A 24503-nucleotide genomic window follows, 5' to 3' on the forward strand; every position below is an offset into this window, starting at 1 on the left:
ATGTGTTCTTATTTACACTGAGGCTTGGCAATGATAGAGCACTCAGTGGCTTCAAATTAAATGAAGTCAAAATATTTTGGTCTGCCATGATCTGCGATACCTAGTTAGGAAGAAAATGCATTTTGCCATAGTCTTCATGATACAAGATGAATAAAGCTTCCCCTTTTCAGTCGGAAGCCTTTTACTGGCTGGTGTATTAAGACTCCGAAGAGACACGTGAACTAGTACCTTTCAGGTGTTCCACTGACATACCTGTGGGGGTAGAAGCATGTGGACATGGTCATCCTAGAGAAAGACTCATGGAAATTGTGTGTGTACAGGGGGGAAATATCAATTACACGAGGAGTGTATCTTGGTGGAAAGAATTTTGAAATCCAAGCTTAATACAAAGGGCGTTTAAAACTTTAATGAAAAATGTGTATCGTGAAAAAACTGCATATGTTTCCAAAAGATTTTTGTGCCAAAATTAACTTAGCTTTGCGATTCCATTGTCTACGGATGTTTAAAGTGTCTTTGTAGTATTTGAAGAGGTCTGTTGCGACCTCAATTTTTTTTTCTAAATCTTCTGAAAGCGATTTAAAAAAAGAAAACCGGACGATGCCCTCTTCTGCTCTTTAAAGTGTACAAGAAAACGATGTGGTCAGCCTGGCTGACAGCACTGTTCTCCTGTCAGCCCTACATATGTAGAACAAACTGTTACTGCGTGTCCAAGATATTTTTATCCTTTTTCAAGTCCTACTCCAAAGAATTCAGTGTCCATGTATATATTTTCATAATGCCTCTTTCTTAGAACCTTGAAGAATTAATCATTTTATTGATTTTTTTTTCATTTTTTAATTAAGAAATAAGGATGAAGATTATTGTAAAATATAGTATACATTTTACTGACATCTCTAATAATGCTTGGAATTTACTACATCTACATGCTGATTAATCAGGAATTATAAACATGAAACTCAATTTAATGCAGTTATATCTTTTTTATTTCTAATACACAAATAATTTTGTGGGGGGAAATTATGAGGAAGCACCAGCTTTTCCCTAGTACTTGTATTGTTCTTTTCAAATGTGAGGACTAAAATAACCTATAATTCCTTTATGTCCTTTCTCTCTTGGAGCTCTTATCTAAATTTAGGGCATGGCCACAATATCTTGAATTATTAAAACAATTTGATTTTTCTCCTTAGTGATTTCTTAGTTTAACTTCATAGCATGATTATAATACATAGCACCATTATAATACCTGACCCCATAAAATGATATAATTATATCTGTTATAATTATGTCTGGTTTTGGCATTTCAAAATCAACCTTGAGGGCCAGATAAATTGTAGCAGTTAAGACACATATCAGAGTGGCTGGATTTAAGTGCTAGCTCCACTCTGGGATTCAGGCTTCCTGCTAATGTGCTCCCTGGAAGGAAGCAGGTGGTGCCCAGGTACTTGGTTTGCTGCCACCCATGTGGGAGACTTGCATTAAGTTCATGGTTCCTGGCTTTAGCCTGGCCTAGCCTTGATGATTGTGGGCATCCAGGGAATGAGCTAGTGGATAGAAGATTTCTCTCTCTTTGTCTCTCCACACCCCACCCCCTCATACCCCACACTAAATACCTTTGAAATAAATAAAATCAAATAAAAATTGTAAATCAACCTTTAGGTGCAACTTCCATATAATCAGAGCACCGGGTTTAAGTGTAATGTCTGATGACTTTTGATGTCCATCCACCCATCTAATCATCAGCATGATCAATCAGTCTTGTTCCCTCAGATGGAACCAACTTGCTCCTTTGCAGTCCGTCTCCTCGTACCATCAGCAACCACTGAATGCTTCCTGTCCCTGTAGGTTTGCTTTTTCGAGACCATTCAATTGAATGGAATCATAGACTATGTATGTTTTGACCTTGCTTCTTTTATACAGAGAAATAGTTTTGAGATTTAGTTTTATAGATGGGAGTGAAATTGCTGGCTATGACTCCATTGTAAGGAAGGGCAAACCTCAATCTGTCTGTCTGCTCACTTCTTAGATGTCTGTATTCATTCTACTTTGTAGCTGTTTTTTCCCCCAGTTGCTTTACCATATTGAGTTCCCTATATCAAGGTGTGAAACTTCAGCTGCTGTATGTTCTCACCAATATTTAGTATTGGCAGTCTTTATCTTTAGGTAGTTTTGTGGTTTGTAGTGGTATTTCATTGTGGGCTTCCTTTTGCATTTCACTGATTGCTAAATAACACTTTTTTTTCTTTTTCTTTTTCTTTTTTTTTTTTTTTTGCCATATGTATACACACACACACACACACACATATATATATATATAATATTTATTTGTTTTAAAGGCAGAGTTACAGAAAGAGATTTTACATATGCTGATTAAATTCTCAAATGGCCGTAACAGCTCAGGCTGGTCCAGGCCAAAGCCATCAGCCTGGACTGGAACTCCATCCAGGTCTCCCATGTGGGTGTAGGGCCCACAGATATTTGGACCATCTTGCACTGCTTTCCTAAGCACATAACTAGAGAACTGGATCCCAAGTAGAACATCCAGGACTCAAACCAGCTCTGATATGGGATACTGGCATTGCAGGCAGTGGCTTAACCCACTGTGCCACAGCGCCAGCCCCAGGCCATTTATATATCTTTTTATGTAGTGTTGGTATCTTTTGCCCATTTTTAATTGCATTCTTCATCATATCAATGAGTTATAGTGATTTTTTATGCATTCCCAATGTAGATCTTCTGTCATACACATCCTCTGCATGTTTTTCTTCAGTATGTGACTTTTTCTTAACATCATGAGAAGAGCAGAAATTACAACATTTAACTAATCCTACTTCCTTTATTCCTCTCGTTTATTATTTTAAAGCAAACCAGTCATTATTGTGTAAAATACCACATGTGTCCCATACACTTAAGGAAAAAGAACCACAATACTGGATTTGTTTCAATTACTGAACAGACTGTGTTCATATAATGTATCTGATTGATATGGCTGTTGAATATCTTTCATTAAATTCTCTCTTTCCTGCATCATCTTTTTAAAAACCTGATGCTTAATGAAGTGAGGTGGAGGATTTGTCCTCTACAGTTTCTTACTTTCTGGATTTGGCGTATTTCCACCCCCCGTGCATCCACTAACCATGCTTTGTGTCTAGAGGCTTCATCAGGCCCCCTTGCTTGAGTGTTTTTCTTCCAAGAACATCATTGCATCTTAGCACAGGACACATGATGTTTGGTTGTCTTTCTTTGTGACCCTCATATTAAGGTTGTGTTTTAGATGTTACCAGCCTGATCCATCCATTATAGAATTCCCTTTCATTTAGTTTCCTAATGGGCTTAGTAGCTGGCATGAGTGTATCCATCACTTTAGGCTTACTTATACGGCAGTAACAAAAAAAAAAAAAAAAAAAAAAAAAAAAAACACCCTGGGTCACGGCAGCTCCCAAACAACAAAGGTTTCCTGCTCCTCCATGCTTATAACCACCGAGGCTGGGCTTTGTGTCTGTTTCTTCTCATACTCTGTTCTTCTGTGTGCTTTTACCTTGGGACCCAGGCTGATGGAGCAGTGCCTGCCTACCTGGTAGAGGTCACAGGTCTTTTCCTAGAGGCTCTCCTGTACTGCCCTTGCTCTTTCATCTCAGGGCTGCCAGTGCTCTCTGATGAATTTGAAAAATAAAAGAACAAAGAAATATATTAAAATTCTACCTCTGCAGTATTAACTATGTGATAGGCTCTCTGGATAGCTCTCCAATGAAGCAAACTATATTTGCCTTCAGAAAAAACTATTGAATAAGATATATAAATATATAAAAATTTAAGCATGCAGGAAGCATATCACCCAACTGAGCCACATTTTGGCTCATTTGTTCACTTGAAATCTTTCTGGAAAATGTAATCACAAATAATGTAGGAAGTCCCCTGGGTTCCCTCCTTCTGATCAGATCAAGAAGGGCATAACTGTCATCCTTACCTTATTTTTTATAAGCTTTAATAAAATAATTTTTGTTGCTCTATAGATCTATACATTTAAAGCTTTTCATATTTTAATGTTGATTTCACACTCTTAACATGTGCGTACACAGTTTTTCCTTATTGTACATTTGTAGTTCTTTTGTTTGCTTAGTATATACCACAGTTATTTAACTATTCTACAGAAAGACATTTTATGGCTTCTACTTCTTGCTGATGTAAGGAGAACTGCTGTGGAAGCTTTTGTGTTTTTTCGCTCTTTTTTGCGCCTTTCTAAATACAATGCATATACACTCACACACACACATATTTTTGAGTGACAAACCATCCCCGTCTTCAACTTCACCAGATAACGCCGTATTGCTCTCTACTTTGTGCCAATTTTCATCCTCACTAGTAATCACCAACACTTTCTTATTGAAATCATTTCTGTTCATATAATAGGTTCTAATTGATCACATTATTGTTTTAATTTGCAGTTCCCCTGATTACTTGATGCTATTGATTCTTTTTAATGCACTTATTGCGTATTTTAGTTTTTCTTCTGTGAAGTTATTGTCTATAACTTTTTATTCTATTTGTTGCTTTCTACTTCTGTGCATTCTTTTCATTAATTTTTTGAGGATTATATAGTTTAGAAATATTTATTTATACATTTATAATATACCCAAAGTATCATTTTATATAATAATGAAGTCAGATTTATCAGTCTGTTCTTCAGGTTTTGGTTTTTTGTATCTTGTTAAATGTTTTATCTTTGGCTTCATAATTAAGAAAATTTTCTCTCCTTTGAGTTTATAAGAATCTAGACTTTATTTATAAATGTTAAAACTTTGTATTTTTACACTTTTGTCCTTAATCCACCTGAAAGTCATTTTCAAATATAATATTATGATATGAAGAAAACAACTAATTTGATTTTTCTTCTCATGAATAACCAGTTTTTTATACTTTAGTGCATCTATTTCTTTTCCCAACTTATAAATGATTGTATATCTGTCATGATTTTTCAGTCACAAGATTTATAATTATATCCCTGTCATTATATCAATTTTGTGTCCATGTTAGGAGTCTCTGTTATTTGCTGCTTTTGTTGTTTCTGAAATCTGTAGAGCCTTCAGTTCCTTAAGAACTGCCTTTACGGCTTTTAACTGTGACTCGTGGGCATGAGTTTTAAAATCAGTTTGTCAGGTTCCCTGCACAGAAAAATCTTGTGGGAATTTTTATTAGAATCAAACTGAGTTTGTAAATTGGTTTTGAAAGAAGTACCAGTTTGATCTGTTGAGCTCTGCCAAATAAGAGCATTATATAATTCTCCATTTGCTCTTAGGTCTTGTAATAAAGTTAGGTATTTTCCTCTTGATGGCTTGTACTTTTGTAAAAATTAGTTTTGTCCCATTATTAGTTGTATCTCTTTTTAAATAACATATTTTGATGGTTGCTCAGTGTATGATTTCATGTGCTGGCAGCCTTGCTAGATTCATGGTGCTGATAGTTCTCTATAGAGTCCCTCATGATTATTATGCAGTTAATTCTGTTTACGCTGAAGAAAATAATAGTTTGAGTTTTTTTCTTGCAGTCTTTCTTATTTTTTTTTCTTAAAGTATTATATTTACTAGTTTCTATAGTTCAGTGCTTAATAAAACCTTTGATAAGGGATCATTCTGACTTTAAATGGCTGGCTCTCAGGTCTTAATCATTATGGTTAGAAAACCTTTATCTAGTAACAAAATTTTCATTTGGTTTGGAATTTTCCTTTTATTTCTGTTATTTTATGAAGATTTTTTTGTTTAATGTTGAAATTTATTTAATGCCTTCTGTTAATTTTTAGTAACCTAATCTGGTGAATTAGTATTAATACATTTACTGATGCTTAATTTTGAATGCCTTTTTGAATTAAGCTTAATTCATTCAGGAATGTATGTTTGTATATATTTTTATTAAAGGTTTTCTGCATAATTTTAATGAATATTCTGCAATTTCTTTCCTGTGTGCTGTGATATGCATTACACAAGTCTTATCATATGAGTAGGGGTATATTATTCTTCTACTTTCTGAAACAAAAAATAGAAATTGTGCTTGAAATTCAGTATGTATTTAATTACCACTTGATTTTTTTTTATGCTCAGAAACGGTTGAGATTTTAAATTTTTACTTAGTTACCTGTGGGTAATTATCCACTCAAAGAATCTTACTTTCTCTGTCGTCTGTCATTTCAAGAATAATTAATATTTGATAGCCCCTTTCAGTGTGAGGAAGAGACAGTTATAGATTAAATATTTTTTGTCACTACCTGTAAAGGGAGAAAGAATAATGACCAAATATGAAATCTGATATGAGGAAAGATCATCTACCTCTGTACTTGCCGACTTAGTCTTTCCAGGTGTGAATCAACCAAGAAATTATGAGTCTCACCATTCTTCTTACTCCGGGAACTGACAATTGCATGTGAAAATCTCTTAAAGTTACATTTTCATATTTATAGCTAAATATATGTAAATGTGTATATATCTACACATATGTGTGGATATATCTATACGTTTATATATTCCAACACAAAATTATATAAAGTAAAAATAATATACAAGAGTTACATAGAGTCAGTGAGCCTATTTTTTGTACAAAGAGAGCGAGTGCTTTGTATGTTTGTGTCTGCATATGTGTTAGATGCAGAAATAACTACAACAATCTATATGTTACTGAATGTGTAATTCAGAAATATATATGACTATGTCTTTTGAATTATTACTAAGTGTGTTACCTTTTAAATTCAAATGTTTGAAATTAATGATTTTTCACAGAATTCTCAGAATCATTAAATGGCATATTGTAAATACTAAGGTGATATAGTTAATTTTGGTAGAAGCAATACTTTTCCATTCATTTTAAATGAACATTTCTATATAATACTGTAATTTTTGTAATTACAGTAAATAGCAAGCACTATGTTTTACATAGTTATTATTAATACCATTTCCAAAGCAATTTTGAGCTTTGCGCTTGTTGATCAGGTAAATGTTCTCAGTCTTACTGACTGACTGACTTTTCTTGCAATGTTTTTTAGTTTACTTTCTGGTTTAAATTTTTGAACTGTGAATTAGGCTTCAGTGGCTGACAGACTTTTTCTGTAACCACTCAGGATATGTTTTAGGCAAATAATTACATTGGAGCATTCACACAGTCATGTGTCACACAACATGTAAATGAATAAGCATGACTGGCTTCCAGTGCAACCTTATCACAAAAACATACGGCAGACCAGGTTTGGATTTGAGGCCTTATTTTGCCTACTTTGAGTTTGTGAGATTGGTGGTTACTAGTGAGAATTAACGGGAAGTGTTTAATTTAGTGTGACATTTTTTCATGAATGTGCTGTGCTGATCTTACTACTTTTAGAAATCAGAAAAAATCTGTTATTATAAACCCAATTTATATAATTTTAAATGCTAAAATGTATTATCTGGAGAAATAGATGTAATGTGTCTGTTCAGAGTATTCATATTTATGCTCTCTGCTTATTTTTACCATTGTCAAGTCATGGTCACTGAAAAGTTGCTTAACATTAAAGGACCAGAAAACATCATTTTGAACATTTTTGTTTAATTTCATGATTTAAATGGAACCTTGAAAATTACATAGAATGAATTTAAACAGTGTTCATACTCATAAATGTAAATCTTTGGAATTAGTTCAGGATGAAAAAAATGAAGAAAATATTAATATTATTCTATAACATTTTTAAGCAAAATCAAGGTTAAGACACTTTGGGATAATTTAGATTTTTGTTTATGATTTTGTGAAAAAGCACCAGTAAGTTTTTTAAGTGATTACTACTGCCCTTTTGCTTCTTGATTTAAACAAGGCTTCTATTTCTTCCTCCTCCTTTCCCCTTTGTCTCCTCCAGTTCTGGAAGTTGCAGTACTCAGCACTGAAGGACAGGTCCAGGACTTTAAATTTCCTCTGGGTATCAAAGGTGCAGGCAGCTCAATCCAGCTCTCTGCAAACACTGTCAAACAGAACAGCAGGAACGGTAAGATGGAACAGTCTTTTGAAGACTGAAGAATTTCGGCTGTTACTGCTAAATTTGTTAATTCTGAAATGCTGATTGTTTGACTTCTAGAGTAACAGAAACAGCTTAACATTTAAAAGCAAATTTAAAGTGGTACCTTACATTTTCCCATTAGATTTAACTGCATGAAGATTCCATAGGACTTTTTATTTCATTATTTTTATATATCTTATTTATAAGCATATTTCTTATAATTCGTATGACTATTTTAACTTCCTAGGGCTTGCAAAGTTGGTGTTCATCATTTATCGGAGTCTGGGGCAGTTCCTGAGTACAGAAAATGCAACCATAAAACTGGGTGCTGACTTTATTGGCCGAAATAGCACCATTGCAGTGAATTCTCACGTCATTTCAGTTTCAATCAATAAGGAGTCCAGCCGAGTATACCTGACGGATCCTGTGCTTTTTACCCTGCCACACATTGATGTAAGTTAATGTATGCTAATGAAGTAGTGGAAGGTTACAAACCAGAGAGGACGGAAAGCCAAACTGACATGCTGGGGGTGGGGAGATGGGGGAGAGGAAAGAAAAGACCTTTTCATTTGAATTTTAAATGTTGCACTAGGTCAGAGACACAAGTTTATTTAAGTCTGTGAACATAAAATTAAATGAGCCTGGTTCAGTGATTATTAGAACTTAAGTGTATTCTTAATGAAAGCTAATTCAGTAATCAACAGGAAAATGTAAATGACTCTAATTTGTTTTTGAATGAAAATTAACTCTTACCAGCTGAGTATTAACTCTTCAGACTCTGCTGGTTTACTGTGCAAATCACTTTTTAAAATGTAGCTTTATGGATCATATTTGGCACAAATGTTGCCAAGTAATTTTGTGTAAAAAAACAGGGGATTGAGGAGATGGGATTCCTCGGCTGTGCCTTACATTGCAAATGGGTACTTAAATAACTAACTACCAGTGGCACTGTTGGAACATTGCAGAGTTTTTGGGGATAAGTACCCACAGGTAACTGAGCAGATTGCCAGAATTGGCAAAGAAAAATAAATTTATGCAGTCATGATCCTCATACCTGCTTCAGTTGATCTACTGTTACAGAGCTTTGAGGTGCTAACTCCATGATATTGCAAATAAGACACCTGATCCTTAGAATTTTCTCAGAACAAATTCATAGCTCTAGTTTTGCAAGAAAGGGGAAAAAAAAGATTTCTAATGTACCACTGGTATGTAAAATCATAAGATGGAAATTGTAATTGTGTAAAATGGGTCTTTGGTAATTCAGAGTACACTTTAGAGTGTTTCGGACTATAAAGCCCCTTTTAAGCTAGATATCTGCCTTGTATAACATAGACCACAATTTTGCTGATGAAAAACTTTATAGTCCGAAACATGCAAAGTTTAATCTAAATTACCTTTTACACATATTAAACAATTGCTATTGCCATCTTAAAGTGTAAAATCCTAATTTTATCTTGTCATTTTATTTCCCAGCCTGACAATTATTTCAATGCAAACTGCTCCTTCTGGAACTACTCAGAAAGAACTATGATGGGATATTGGTCTACTCAGGGCTGCAAGCTGGTTGACACTAATAAAACCCGCACAACGTGTGCATGCAGCCACCTAACCAATTTTGCAATTCTCATGGCCCACAGGGAAATTGCAGTAAGTATTTGCACTGCTAATTAGTAGCAGAGAAAAACCTCAGAGATTCAAAACAGCTTGTGTAATAGTCCCGACTTTGGGTGCTTATCGTGACTAAAAAGCAAACAAATTAACGTGGGTTTCTGTTGGTTTCTACACTGTCCCTGTGTTTTAAGAAGTCATGGCCGTGTATTAGTGTGACCTCAAAGTCACGTGCTCTGATACCACTTAACAGACTTGCTCGAAGTGTTTCTTCTTTGGGCAGGTGTTTAGCAGAGGCTACCAGGGATTTACACAGTGACCAGCAATAGGTCATACAAAAGGCGCAGAAGGCATGGCCGTCCTGACACAGTTTTTTGTTTTTACAACTTTTGCTTTTAGGTTTTCTAACCACTTCGCACATTGTGCAGAGTTGCAGATTCTGAGAAGTCAGAATGGCTTCTCAAGTGTCATAATTTCCTCTTACGATTAAAAGAATCATTGCCAGAAGATAAAAATAACACAAAATGTGCCATGTTAACCCTCAGATCTGTTGTTAACTCAGCTGTCAGTATATAACATATAGAAAACCAAGGAGAAAATAGAAACTTAAAACATGGCTTGTATGCTAGCTTGGAGAATCATTAAAATGCCAATTATTTCAAATCATACCTAAGTGTTCTTTATTCTATCTTGTAAATATTTTCTATGTGAGGATGTAGGTAATTATTTCAGTCATTATTTTGAAATAATTGGGCTGTTGTATTATTTTCTAAAAATCTTCCTCTTTCAAAAGTCATTATTTAAATTAAGGTAGTACTGAACTGTCGCATGACCAAAATTTCTTTTTAGTAATGAGCCCCATTTGAATGCATACAAAAATTATTCTTCAGGTAGTTCAATATACATGTGGAAACCATTTTTCCTCTAGCTGATGTCATACAAAAATACTCACGCTCTTTGTGTCTTTTTACTTTCAGTATAAAGATGGAGTTCATGAATTACTTCTTACAGTCATCACCTGGGTGGGAATTGTAATCTCCCTCGTTTGCCTGGCTATCTGCATCTTTACCTTCTGTTTCTTCCGTGGTCTACAAAGTGACCGTAATACTATTCACAAGAACCTTTGTATCAATCTTTTCATTGCTGAGTTTATTTTCCTCATAGGCATTGATAAGACAAAATACACGGTAAGCACCTATTAAATTTATTGACCTTGGGATTCTGAAAATTATTTTAAAAGATGTGAATCCACATATGATGATATTTATATTTGACCTTATAACTTGATATAATTGACATGGCCAGTATTGATGGAAATTTGTATTAAGTTAAAAAACAACCCAATCCATTAGGTAATATTATTATGAATTATTTAATGTATTAAGGTACATAATGCATTTGCATTTTGGGAGGTGATTTGTGAAGATGTAATTTGAATAGGAGAATGCTGGTGACACTGATATGAAAAGATCTCATTTTAAACATTTTTGTATTGCTTACACCGTCATTCTAAATAGTGAGCCTTTCTTCATATTTAGAGTAATTTATTCATCAGCAAGCAGTCTCGGAGTCAGAAACAGAGCTGAATTAGTTAATGTATCACCCTCTGTTCATCTGCCTTGGGAAAATTTAGGAATGTTCTAGATGTTACAGGAAAATAACTCTAGGTCATTAAACCCAGAGTTTTTGTTAAAAAAAAGTTTTAAAATTCCATTATAGAGATGAGTGAAATAATATATCTGCAAACAACTGTTCTAAAGATTTGTAAAGCAAATCTTCTATGAGTAGAATATTCACATTTCATAATGGATAGTTTTAGAAGAGGATTAAAACATGTTTTCTTATTTGATATTTAATTTTCTCCAAAAATAGTAGTATGAAGTCCCACACATTAGGCATTGTACTTGTCTGATTTGGCATATTTCTAACTACTTTCCATTTATGAAAAAGATATTTTGAAGAAGTAGTATTTTAAAATAAGGATGTATTCTTAAAAATTGTGACTTCTGTCATTGAATATTTGAGAGCTTTGGAGTGGACTGTTTGTAATCGAGTTTTTTTGTTTTGTTGTTGTTCTTTTCTTTGTAGATTGCATGCCCAATATTCGCAGGACTTTTGCACTTTTTCTTTTTGGCGGCTTTTGCTTGGATGTGCCTAGAAGGTGTACAGCTCTACCTAATGTTAGTTGAAGTTTTTGAAAGTGAATATTCAAGGAAGAAATATTATTATGTGGCTGGCTACTTGTTTCCTGCCACAGTGGTTGGAGTTTCAGCTGCTATTGACTATAAGAGCTATGGAACAGAAAAAGCGTAAGTAATTGCAAGCGACCTGAGTGTTTTTCAAGTGAATAATTTTTTAAAGCCTGTTAGCTGTCAGTGAGGGTCCCTGACAGACTAAAATAGCATCTGAAAGCTTTATTGGTAGGAGAATGGGCATGCCGTGCACAAATTACAATCAAGTCTTTTGTAATTTTCTGGGTTCAGAGGATTTGTACTTTGGCGAGGCAGATTCTAAATTATGGACTTTCTTTTTAACACAAAAGATTGACCTGAAACAAATTGAAAAAGTAAATAACTTTTTGGCCTTAGAAAGATATTAAGGAAAAATTCTTTTGAACTTAAAGCATCTGACAGGTTTAACTACTCAGTTTTGAGCTAATGAAGCATTAGCTCTCTTTGTGCAGCCGACCCTGTAGCTAACTCTTGTTCTGAATTGTGACAGTAGCACATTCCCTTCCATATGTTTTACTTTGATAATATTTTATCAGGCAGTTTGAAAGGATTAAAATAAGTCACTGTCTTTCATTTATAAAAATATAGATATTTACAGAAAGTGACAGAAGGTAGACAGAGCCATGTTTCTAAGGCTTGTATTTGCTAGAGGCATGAATTTGCCTTCCAATTCTGTTTATTTTTTCCTTTGATAAAATTAGTTATATAAAGATTCTTTGGACTAAAGAAAGCTTTTTGACTGTACAGATGATGAAAGACAAATAAAAGAAATTCAGTGGGGATTCCATGTTATATGAAAAATGAACCACTAAGTAAAATCTGTCTTAATAAGTTTATGCATCATTTATTCTAAAACTTTCCATGCTTCATTCTTTTTTCTCTTGTATTCATCCATTCCTAATGAAGGTATTATATTTCTGCTATACTGTTTTGCAACAAACATAATGTCTGGACGGTTTTTCCTGTGCTTTGTTTATAGGGCTAAGGACTTTGGCTTAGACCTTAAAGGATAATTTTGAAGATTATATGTAGAAGCTTAAAATGATGAGACAATTCAGAATATTGCATTTCAAGTCTTTCTTAGTGAAGGCAGAATTTAAGAGTGAAATTAGATTTTTTTGTTATCCCCACATAAGCATGATTTTATATGCTTTTATCAAATATAAAAATAGGTTGAATAGAATAAATCGCTGTCCCTTAAGTCAAACTCAGCTCAGAATTATTAGAATTGTAAATCTGTGATAAGTGAATTTTCAAAGACTAATGTAGAGATAATTTTGTTTTAGATAGTTTGTTAAGTTTCAAAAATTAGTTTTGCTTGTGATGTTGAAAATCCGTTAAGCGACTTTAGCACATATTCTTGTCTTTTCAAATAGCTGTTGGCTTCATGTTGATAACTATTTTATATGGAGCTTCATCGGACCTGTCACCTTCATTATTTTGGTAAGCAGACTATTTTTCCTTCCTTTTTACTTTGCTGCTTAATGTTTTTCGAACAAAACTAACAAAACCAGGTTGTTTTGTTAATTTATCTGTGCATTCAGAGATTTGTAAACATCTCTTTCAGGGTATTGTGTAGTACATTTTTAATATTACATCATTATTGAGAGCTTATACACTGTTTCTAAAATCATCTTTCACCTAAAAATACTTTTTCATATTTCCAACTCAGTATGCTAAAATGTTGTGTAATAATCTATAAAATAGTTTTATATATAAGCCATGTTATGAATTACATGAATGTTTTGGAGTGGTGAAAGGGCACTACCTTAATTTTTATTATCTTAATTTGCACATGGAAATTTAATACTTTCAAATGAAAGTCTGCAGTTGATTCTTTTTAGGGCAACAAAAATGTTTTTTAAGCTTAAACTCAGAAGTGAATATTAAATCAATTTAGAACTCATTAGATATAAAATTACTTTTTTAACATTTAAAATTCCAAGTAAAAATGTTGGTTTTAGGAAATTGTATTTTTAAATGAATTTGATACAGGGTAAGGATAGTGACATTAAGGTATTTTTAAACATTTACATTATCTGTAGTTACATTTAAAATATGGTTGAAATAAAAGAATGTATCTAAAGAATCTGGACCTCAGTGTTTAAAACTTTCACTGAGGTCTAGCACTATGCTGATAGAAGTGAGTGTTATTAACCATTGCAAGATTGAAAAGTAAATATGAACAAGTTTACATAATGCCATTATCTCTATTCCTATTTTAAAGATTTTTTTTTCTTAATTGTTTTCAAAAGTGACACCAATGAGCTTCTTAAAATATTTTTATAAATTTGAAAATTTTTAAATGGTTTTTATAAGTAGTATTTCATAAAATGGAGAAAAATGTTCAATATTTAAGGAAACTTAAATCCATTTCAAGTTTATGTGTTTGTCGTTAAAAATTATTTTACATAATTACTTATACAAAGCAAAATGAAAATTTGAGCTGATGCCTGTATGAATCAAACCAGTGAAACGTTCTGAAGTGTTTCTAGGAGGACTGATTTCTCTTCAGAATTACTCGATCCAGGTGATTGCCCCAGTTTTTTGTTGCGGGTTTACATATGTTAACACAGCCGCAGCCTACCTGGAATCAAATAAGGAAATGCCAGTATGAAGAGGCCTGATGCTTTAAAGACACAGGCTTCCTTCTTTCTCCTGAACCCCTGGGCTAACACGTGTATATTTTGAAGAATATAAAGACTGCTTTAGAAATATTTGGTCTATAGAAATACCAGGTGTTTACCTCTGTTACACTGCAGTTTTGTTTATGTCTCAGAAGATAAATACTGACTTGAGAGTGTGAAAAGAACATTTCACTTGGCAAAAGTTGACGCTTACCTTCATACTCACTTTTGTGTAAACAAAGAGATAAAGGACATTTTATTATATTGACCATTTATCCTGAGAGCCTGCTATTATTTATTTAGTCTTGTCATTATCCTCTACCAATCCCTTAAGGCTGAAAGGTGATGGGCCTTTTGGAATAGTGTTCCCAATTTAACAAATAAAAGCACCCAGCAGGTAGCCATATGCAAATCTCCCTGAGATTCTCCTGCAGTTGCTTTTATTCTAGTCCTGAGTGAGAGACTGAGAGTAGCATAAGAATGCAAAAACCGAATCTGAATTGAGATGTCTGCTTGTACAGTGGATGTTTGTTTAGCTACATATATCCTCTGTTGCTCCATGACTTTTAAAACAATTCGGGGGATGGGCCTTTCGCCTTGCAGTTAAGATGCCACTTCTGATGCCCACATCCTATAATGGGGGTGGCTGAGTTCAATCCCTGGCTCTACTCCTGTTTCCAGCTCCCTTCAAATGCAGACCATGGGAGGCAATGGTGATGGCTCAAGTAATTGGGCCCCAGCAACTTAGGAGGCCTCTGTTGAGCTTCCAGCACCCAGCCTGGCCTGGGGCTGTTGCAGGCCTGTGGGGAAATGAATTAGATGTGTGCCCGCGCGCGCGCTCTCTCTCTTTCTTTTTCTCTCTCTCCCTCTCTCTCCTGTTCTATAACTTTTTCAAACAAATAAATAAATCCTTAAAAACTAAACTCTTTTCTAGCATAGAGCTTAATAATATAAATTATATGCCAAAAATTACCTACTAGTTTTCCTAGAAAGTATAGTTTTACACTTCCATTTAACTTAGAAGTATTAAGTAGGTGTAGATTTTTAATAATAATGTTCTATGAAGAAAAATAATATGCTAAGGGAGGTAAAACTTCCTACTCCTGCATTTGTATAGAATGTCTTGCCTAAAGGCTCTAGAGTTATTATATCTATGAGAAAAGTACTGGTAAGTAATGAGCAGTGGGAAACCATTAGTATGCCTGAAATGGTTTAATGAAAGCTTGGATCATGACACGTCAGGAGCTGTTCTTATCATTTGGACAGCTCCATCTGCATCGTTAATAATTAATTCAGTTCAGTAAGAGTTCAGCTCACACACTCATTTAGAAGTCTTCTTCAGAGAACACCTCTCTGGCTGCTAGTCCCAGGGAGAAATTGGTTTCTGCCTGGCTAACAGCAAAGATCTGGAGACACAAGTACAGTTTTGGAGTTGCATTAACCAGGTAGCAAAAGCTCCAGGGAGGACAAAAAGGGTCAGAACATGTGCAGTTCAGTGAGGTTACTTCAGAGTGGGGTTTCTGTTCTTCTGTCTTATCATATCCATGTCAGCACTGCAAGCTGTGGAATGAATTTTAAGCTGCTAAGCTCAGACGGATGTGATTCAATTGAGCAGATTGATGACCATAAAACAAACCGTGCACTTCTATAATCTGTGGTCCTGTTTTCTTTCTTTAAACTTGTTTGTATTTTTATGTTCATCTTCATGGGTGATGTTTAGCTATGACATGGGATTAAGCAGTCAATTTTATCAGCAAATTATACTAGCAGATTATTTAAATAAGGATTTAAGAAATTATTGTGTGGGGACAGGTACAGAGAAATATTTCCATGAGAAAGAAAGAAAACTTAAGTTTGGAGTTGTCCTTCGCTGAATAACAGATTTCTTCTGAATTGGCTCTGACCCTTTCACGTAGAGTTCTGTTAAGTGCTAACCATCTATTTACTAGCACACACATGTAAACACAGAGTGGAGTTAAAATCTGATTAATTCCTGTATGAGTTGCTTCATCTCCAAAATTAGTCACCAGTGCTTTGACATCCGTATGTAACACCATCCTAATAAATGCATGCACTCACTAGTGGCTTCTGTGGTTACCAGATTTAAACAGAATCAGTGTGAGCATAACTGTAGCTCTGCCATTTTCCTTTGTCAATGATGCATGGAGCCTTTCACCCTATCCCAAAATAGTGTTTAAACTTAGTAGTATTTATGTTGGAAAGAACAAGAGGAGCAAAAGTGGCTGAATTGGAATTCAATGAAGAGCAGCAGTTGCTGGTGGAGATGCAGTCTCCCTGTTTGGCTGTGTTCCAGTCAGAAGCAGAGTCAATTCTGTTGTTAGATGGTTGCAATTACTTGTATTTTTAAAACACCCACCAAAGGCAGACAAATAAACTGGAAGAAGTAAAAGTAAGAGAGAGAAAGAAATCACTTAGTCTAATCAGGGGGGAAAAAAAAAAACAGAAGAATATGTCTTGAGCCATATTTGTCAAGACAGAAATGCAAAGAAAGAAACATAGATTTGAAACCAGTTGTTCATTTGAAACCTTTTTTATGTCTTAAAGTAACTAAATTTTGGTTACTAATTTAGGTTTTATCAAAAGATATTTTTACTCCTCAGTTTCTTGTTCTGATTCCCACAGCTGTATTTCAAGAGAAGAAGAAAAGAGAGGAAGCAAGTCTATTGAAATGTTTAACTCATAAAGTCCTGTACTTATACTTACCAGAGTATATGAACTCCCCATTTATTCTGTGAAACTAAAATTTAATATTAAAAAAAATTTAAGCACTAGAGAAAATAAGAGAACCTTAAAACCACATTTTAAAAATGTGTTTTTCTTCAGTATGTGTCCATTTAATTAATATTACACTGACACAGATGCTGGTGCTAGCATATGAAAACATTCATTATCTGATTTACATAAATATTTTTCATTTCTCTAACAAAACTAGTAAATAATAGTGAAATTTTAATTTTTTTTCATTTATTAAACATTTAATGAATATAAATTTCCAAAGTACAGCTTATGGATTACAATGGCTTCCCCCCTCCCATAACTTCCCTCCCACAGAAAAATTAAAAAAAATGTGGGTTTAGCACTTTTCTTGATATATTATGATAAGCAGTATGTCTTACATGCTATTTTCTACACCATTACTTTTTTAATTGATATTTTGTCCTATTAAATATATCGTTGCCTCTTTATTTGTATGCCTTCAAATTATATTCCAGGGGCTAAATGCATATTGGATTTAACTATAAATTTCTTGACATTCTATGCATTGGTTATAATTTTAATATTCATTTTCTTTAAGTTGGAAAAGTCAGAGAAACTTATAAAATAATGAGTGCAAAAATCCTAGGGCTCTACGATGATTATTCTATTATTTTTAGTTGCTTTTGAAGAGACTCATTTCTTGAAATATTCAATTTTACATATTAGAGCAGCTTTAAAATTTTTTTGTCTTTATTTTAGAATTTGGGTGATTATTTATATTAGGCTTTTGTGTAATATTTCACCATGTGAGAGTATAACTGACCTAAGGTGATTTGGAAAAAACAACAAACCATATACACCTAGACTAGGAGGAGTGGATGTGTAGGTGTGCTTCACCCGGTTGCTGATTGTGGAATAGTAGCGTCTCACAGAGAAATTGGAGATTTAGCTATTTCTGGCGAGTCCATCAGGTGGAAGCCATGTGATGAGTATACCTATTAAGCTAGTCAGGATTTCTTTGAGGCAGCATTTTATATATTAATTTATTAATATATAAATATAATTTATATAATATATAATTATATAAATAATATATATAATATATATTAATTTATTATGTTATCATCTCTGAGTGATTTTTAAATTGGGCTACTCCATAGAGATGGAAACTTTTTTATCTAGAACTAGTGTATCTTTGATTTTTTGGGAAGACTTGTAATTTTCTAAGACAGAATAAATTGTTTAATTTTGTATGGGAAGACTAGGCTGAGGAGCTAGACCTGAGTATATTGCATCTCAGCACTGACATTATAGTACCTAACTCATCTATGGCTAGAGACACTGCAGTAATTTGCAAAATGGGTTTACAAATGCTGCCTGCCACCTCCAAAGGTAGGATTATAGGTGATTTTCTTTCCCTGTAATAGCCCACATTTTCTAGAATTATGAAGGTATTATATTTGTAACCAAACAAAAAACAGTAAACACATATATATACAGGGTTGTCAAAAAGTTTGGAGAAGTGCACATTATGAAGGAAAAAAAAAAAACCTGAACAAATTTCAAGAGTTTTTTGCACTAAAATGAAATTACAATTTCATTTTCCATGAACTTTTTGAAGTGCCTTTTAGTATAAGATACTTAAAAAAATTAAGGAAAAATTTTGGTTGAGTAAGGAGAGTGGAAGGTGAAAAATGCATCCATCAGTGTGTTTTTTAAGGATTAAATGAGGGGGCCAGTGCTGTCACGCAGAGGGTTAAAGCCCTGGCCTGCATCACTGGCATCCCATGTGGGTGCTGGTTCAAGTCCCAGCTGCTCCACTTCCCATCTAGCCCCTTGCTAATGGACCTGGGAAAGCAGCAGAGGATAGTCCTTGGGCTCCTATACCCACAAAGGAGTCCCAGAAGAAGCTCCTGGCTTTAGACTTCAGATTGGCTCAGAGCAGAGCGGCTTGCTTGGACAAAAGGGGAAAGCCTCTAGATCTAGCCATGTGTAATAAAAGAAATATTCCTTTCAAGACATGGAAAAAGAAAGAGCAAGTTAAAGGATTTTAAATATGAATTGGTGAATCAGCCATTTTATTTAAGAATTGTGATTTGTTTACCTAGTTTTGGCTTTTTGGTATGATATTAATAGAATTCCTTGTTTTGAGTCATTCTTGAATTTTTACTCATAAAGGCTACTATTGATTTACCATACTTTTTTTTAGAAAATTAAACATGGAATTTACCATGATTCCTTTAAAACTCAATCTTATATATACTACACCACCAAAAGATTTACCACCAGAAGGAACTCCCTAATTTCTCAAATGCAGAAATTGTGTCTTACTTAAAATACAGTAAGCATGCCCTTGTGTGGAGAAGAAAAACCAGTAAATACTTGTTAAAGGAAACATACAAAGGATTTAAAAATATTCATAGACAATGGAATTGAAAGATAAATTTAGGGTGGGGCTGTGGCTTAGGTGGGTTAAGCTGCCACTTGCCTGCTGGCATCCCATATGGGTGCAGGCTGGAGCCCCAGCTGCTCTGCTTTCAATCCAGCTCCCTGTTAATCTGCCTGGGAAAGCAGCCAAAGATGGCCCAACTGCTTGGACCCCTGCACTCTCATGGGAGACCCAAATGAAGCTCCTGGTTCCTGGACCCTTGCTTTGGCCTGGCCCAGCCCTGGTCATTGCTGGCATCTGGATCAAAGATCGAAGATCTTTGTTTCTTGCTCTCCTCCTCTCTCTCTCTAACCCTGCCTTTCAAATAGATAAAATAAATTTTAAAAAAAGAGAGAGATAAGTCTAGTTGTTAAGAGGCTGGTTGGGATGCCCGCATCCCATATCAGGGTGCCTGGGTTCAAGTCCTTGCTCTGCTTCTGCAGCTTGCTGATAATGTGGATACTGGGAGGTAGCAATGATAATTCAACTACCCGGGGATGTTCCACCTACATAGGAGACTTGCCTTTAGTTCCTGGCTCCTGACTCTTGGATTTGGCTTAGCACAGCCCCAGCTATTGCGGGCTTATTGGAAGTGAACCAATGGATGAAAGATCTCTTCCTCCCCATCCCTCAGTGTGTGTGTGTGTGTGTGTTTGCCTTCAGTTTTTTTTTTTTTAATTAAACTTTTATTTAATGAATATAAATTTCCAAAGTATTGCTTATGGGTTACAATGGCTTCCCCCTCCCAAAACTTCCCTCCCACCCGCAACCCTCCCCTTTCCCGCTCCCTCTCCCCTTCCAATCACATCATGATTCATTTTCAATTCTCTTTATATACAGAAGATCAGTTTAGTATATATTAGGTAACGATTTCAACAGTTTGCCGCCATATAGCAACACATAGTGAAAAAAAAAATACTGTTGGAGTACTAGTTATAGCATTAAATAAGAGTGTACAGCACATTAAAGACAGAGATCCTACATAATATTTTTTTTTAAATTAATTTTCTATGCCATTTCCAATTTAACACCAGGGTTTTTTTTTTTTTTTTTTCATTTCCAATTATCTTTATATACAGAAGATCGATTCAGTATATAATTAGTAAAGATCACATCAGTTTGTACCCACACAGAAACACAAAGTGTAAAAATACTGTTTCAGTACTAGTTATAGCATCACTGCACATTAGATAACACATTAAGGACAGATCCCACATGGGATATAAGTACACAGTGACTCCTGTTGCTGACTTAACAACTTGACACTCCTGTTCATGGCTTCAGTAATCTCCCTAGGCTCTAGTCATGAGTTGCCAGGGCTATGGAAGCCTTTAGAGTTCGCTGACTTTGATCTTATTCCGATAGGGTCATAGTCAAAGTGGAAGTTCTCTCCTCCCTTCATGGCCCCGTTCTTTCCACTGGGATCTCACTCCCAGAGATCTTTCATTTAGGTCGTCTTCTTTTTTTTTGTTTTCCATGGTATCTTGGCTTTCCATGCCTAAAATACTCTCATGGGCTCTTCAGCCAGATCCGAATGCCTTAAGGGCTGATTCTGAGGCCAGAGTGTTGTTTAGGACGCCTGCCATTCTATGAGTCTGCTGTGTATCCCATTTCCCATGTTGGATCTTTCTCTCCCTTTTTGATTCTATCAGTTAGTATTAGCAGACACTTGTCTTGTTTGTGTGATCCCTTTGATTCTTAGACCTATCAGAGCCATCGGTTGTGAACTGAAATTAATCACTTGGACTAGTGAGATGGCATTGGTACATGCCACCTTGATGGGATTGTATTGGAATCCCCTGGTACATTTCTAACTCCATCATTTGCGGCAAGTCAGATTGTGCATGTCCCAAATTGTATATCTCCTCCCTCTCTTATTCCCACTCTTATATTTAACAGGGATCACTTTTCAGTTAAAATTTAAACACCTAAGAATAATTGTGTGTTAATTACAGAGTTCAACCACTAGTACTAGAACAAGAAGAACAATAACAACAACAAATACTAAAAAGGATAAATATTACATTGTACATCTAGACTTAAATAATTATTTGAATGCCAGAGTTACACAGAGAGAGGAGAGGCAGAGAGAGAGAGAGAGAGAGAGGTCTTCCATTCTGTGGTTCATTCCCCAATTGGCCTCAATGGTTGGAGCTGCCAATCCGAAGGCAGGAGCCAGGAGCTTCTTCCGGGTCTCCCACGCGAGTGCAGGGGCCCAAGCACTTGGGCCATCTTCTATTGCTTTTAAACCAGGCCATAGCAGAGAGCTGGATCAGAAGTGGAGCAGCTGGGCCTCAAACCGGCGCCCAAATGGGATGCTGGTGCTTCAGGCCAGGGCATTAACCCGCTGTGCCACAGTGCCATCGCCCTCAATTTTTTTTTAAATGTAGTTATTTTGGTACAAAAAGATTTTAAAATCCATGCACGGGCTTTCATAGTACACATTTTCCACAAACTCTTTGAAGACCCCTTACTGCATCTTGTAACATTGTGAAAATGCTATTTATATTGTTACCAGCTAGAATAATCTTCAGAAAAATGTTTCTGCAATCTTAGTTCCTTTTTCTCTAGATAAGTATTTTTTAGATTTTAAAATACTTTTTTAAACAGGCCTGCTTTGTTTTCAAATAGTTAATATGAAAGAATGCTGTCTGCCAACAATTACAAGGCACGCCCACTGACCTCATTTTGTCCCTCTAGAAGGAATTCTACATTTTAAATAATAAGGCATAGCACACAAAATGGTGCATGACGTGGATGAAAGCATTTACACTGTTACTGGACTCATTATAGGAAGGACTTGGAAATTTTATTTCTCTGTACCATTTTTCCTCATTATAAAATCTGAAGTAGTGATGAATGATTAAAACAATGTTATTTGTTCAGGTGGTGTTGTGACTCAGTAAAAATGATAATTTTACTGTAACAAAGTTATACCTGTAACCAAGGAATTAAATTCATCCTCACATATAATGGGTAAATGGATCCTTCCTGAACTTACCATTTTGTCTTATCCTCTCTAAATCATGTAGAGCCCACAAAATAACACTGCTTTTGTCTTTTTAGTATTATAATCCCAAATAAGTTTAGTATCCCAAATCCAGGAACAGTCTAGCTGAGAGCATGAAAATAGAGCTGCTTTCCACTCTCCAACATTCTGCCAGGTGTGAGAAGCAACAAATGCAAATGACCACTCCTTGTCTCTCTTGAGTCAAAAAACACAGTGTTCTGATTTTACTCTTGACCTCTTGGAATCCCAGACCTTCTATTTGTGTCACATTCCATCTTCCCCAGTTTGCTTTTGTTTGCATCTAGATTCTTTGCACAGCTGAATGTTTAGAAGGACTCAAAACAGTATTTAGTCAGCATCTACTTCCTTCCGTACAATATAGACATTAAAAAAAGTACTGATGGCTTTTAACAGTTAAGTAGCTTATCTGTGTATTTATTTATACGTATATACTGATGTATTTATATACATATTAAAATTTTATTTCATTTGATCCTCTCAGTTATCTTGTAAGTTGATTGTGCAAAGGTTTTATCTTCATTTAATGTCAAAATTAATCAACTCTCACGGTTCTAAACCTAGTGATTCTTCCATGATGGGTTACATGACGTAAATGCCCCTTTCTAAAGAATTCACTTCAGCCAGTGCCGCAGCTCACTAGGCTAATCCTCTACCTGTGGTGCCAGCACCCTGGGTTCTAGTCCCAGTTGGGGTGCCGGATTCTGTCCCGGTTGCTCCTCTTCCAGGCCAGCTCTCTGCTGTGGCCCAGGAAGGTAGTGGAAGATGGCCCAAGTGCATGGGCCCTGCACCCGCATGGGAGACCAGGAGGAAGCACCTGGCTCCTGGCTTTGGATCCACGCAGTGCGCCGGCCCTGGCCGCCATTGGAGGGTGAACCAACGGAAGGAAGACCTTTCTCTCTGTCTCTCTCTCTCTCTCACTGTCTAACTGCCTGTCAAAAAAAAAAAAATTCAGTGTTTCTATCAGATGGCTTTTAGACCCTGGAGTACATCTAGCTAAGAAAACTAATTTAGGTTTTCTAATTTATGTAATCATTACCCCATGATACTGACTTAATGAGGTTGCAGTTTCATATCAAATGATCTATTAAAGAATTGATCATACATAGCCTATTTTTTATGTAGACTCAACTTGATCTTTGCATCCTTAAACTAAAATTGAATCAGACTGTACTGTATTAACACCCATTGAAATTTAAATGCATTAACCATTAAATATATTTGCAAAACCATATGTTTTTAAAACCTTGTTTAAAACAGTCTAATTCTTTATTTGTTATAACAGCTAAATATCATCTTCCTGGTGATCACATTGTGCAAAATGGTGAAGCATTCAAACACCTTGAAACCGGATTCTAGCAGGTTGGAAAACATTAAGTAAGTGCTTGCATTTTAATTTTGATACTTGACAAGCAAAGTTAAAGATATTCTCCACAGAGAACACAGGGGTTTCTACCTTCTGTCAACTGTAAAAAATACTCAGAATGGAATTTTTACTAATCAAGGTTGAAGCTCACTGTTACTATGTCATAGACATTGGTCAAAAACTAGATAATAAGTTCTGTCTGGATCTAGAGCAAAGAAATTGTTTCAGTGACTTCATGGAAATTCCATATCACTGTAGCAATTTCATTTATTTTAAAATGCAGTTCAAAATGATGTTGCTGTTTGCATGGCTGATATGATTATATTAAGTTTGTTTTGTTAAATGACTTTCTGATTTAAGGATTCTAAGCAGTTTCTACTCCTAATCCTGTTTTCCTAAGAGAATTTACTCTATTACTTTTGTTAACTTGAAGATTATCTGTTGTTTTCACGCTAATTAAACAAATGTTTACTTTTTCTCAATGTTGAATAA

The 24503-nt window shown here is 35.0% G+C and overlaps 1 protein-coding gene across 14 annotated transcripts in view; it reads left to right on the plus strand.

Annotated features, from left to right (window-relative positions):
* ADGRL2 (adhesion G protein-coupled receptor L2) overlaps positions 1-24503 on the plus strand; it is a 206292-nt gene that overhangs the window by 169698 nt on the left and 12091 nt on the right. For all 14 annotated transcript variants that reach the window (XM_062191614.1, XM_062191619.1, XM_062191617.1 and 11 more), the window contains 7 exons: positions 7868-7993; positions 8253-8458; positions 9479-9652; positions 10591-10800; positions 11702-11922; positions 13221-13287; positions 23931-24022. In XM_062191614.1, coding sequence (XP_062047598.1) covers positions 7868-7993; positions 8253-8458; positions 9479-9652; positions 10591-10800; positions 11702-11922; positions 13221-13287; positions 23931-24022 — 1096 coding nt within the window. The remainder of the gene's footprint in view (positions 1-7867; positions 7994-8252; positions 8459-9478; positions 9653-10590; positions 10801-11701; positions 11923-13220; positions 13288-23930; positions 24023-24503) is intronic.

This window comes from Lepus europaeus, chromosome 5 (genome assembly GCF_033115175.1).
Source record: "Lepus europaeus isolate LE1 chromosome 5, mLepTim1.pri, whole genome shotgun sequence".
Taxonomy (NCBI): domain Eukaryota; kingdom Metazoa; phylum Chordata; class Mammalia; order Lagomorpha; family Leporidae; genus Lepus; species Lepus europaeus.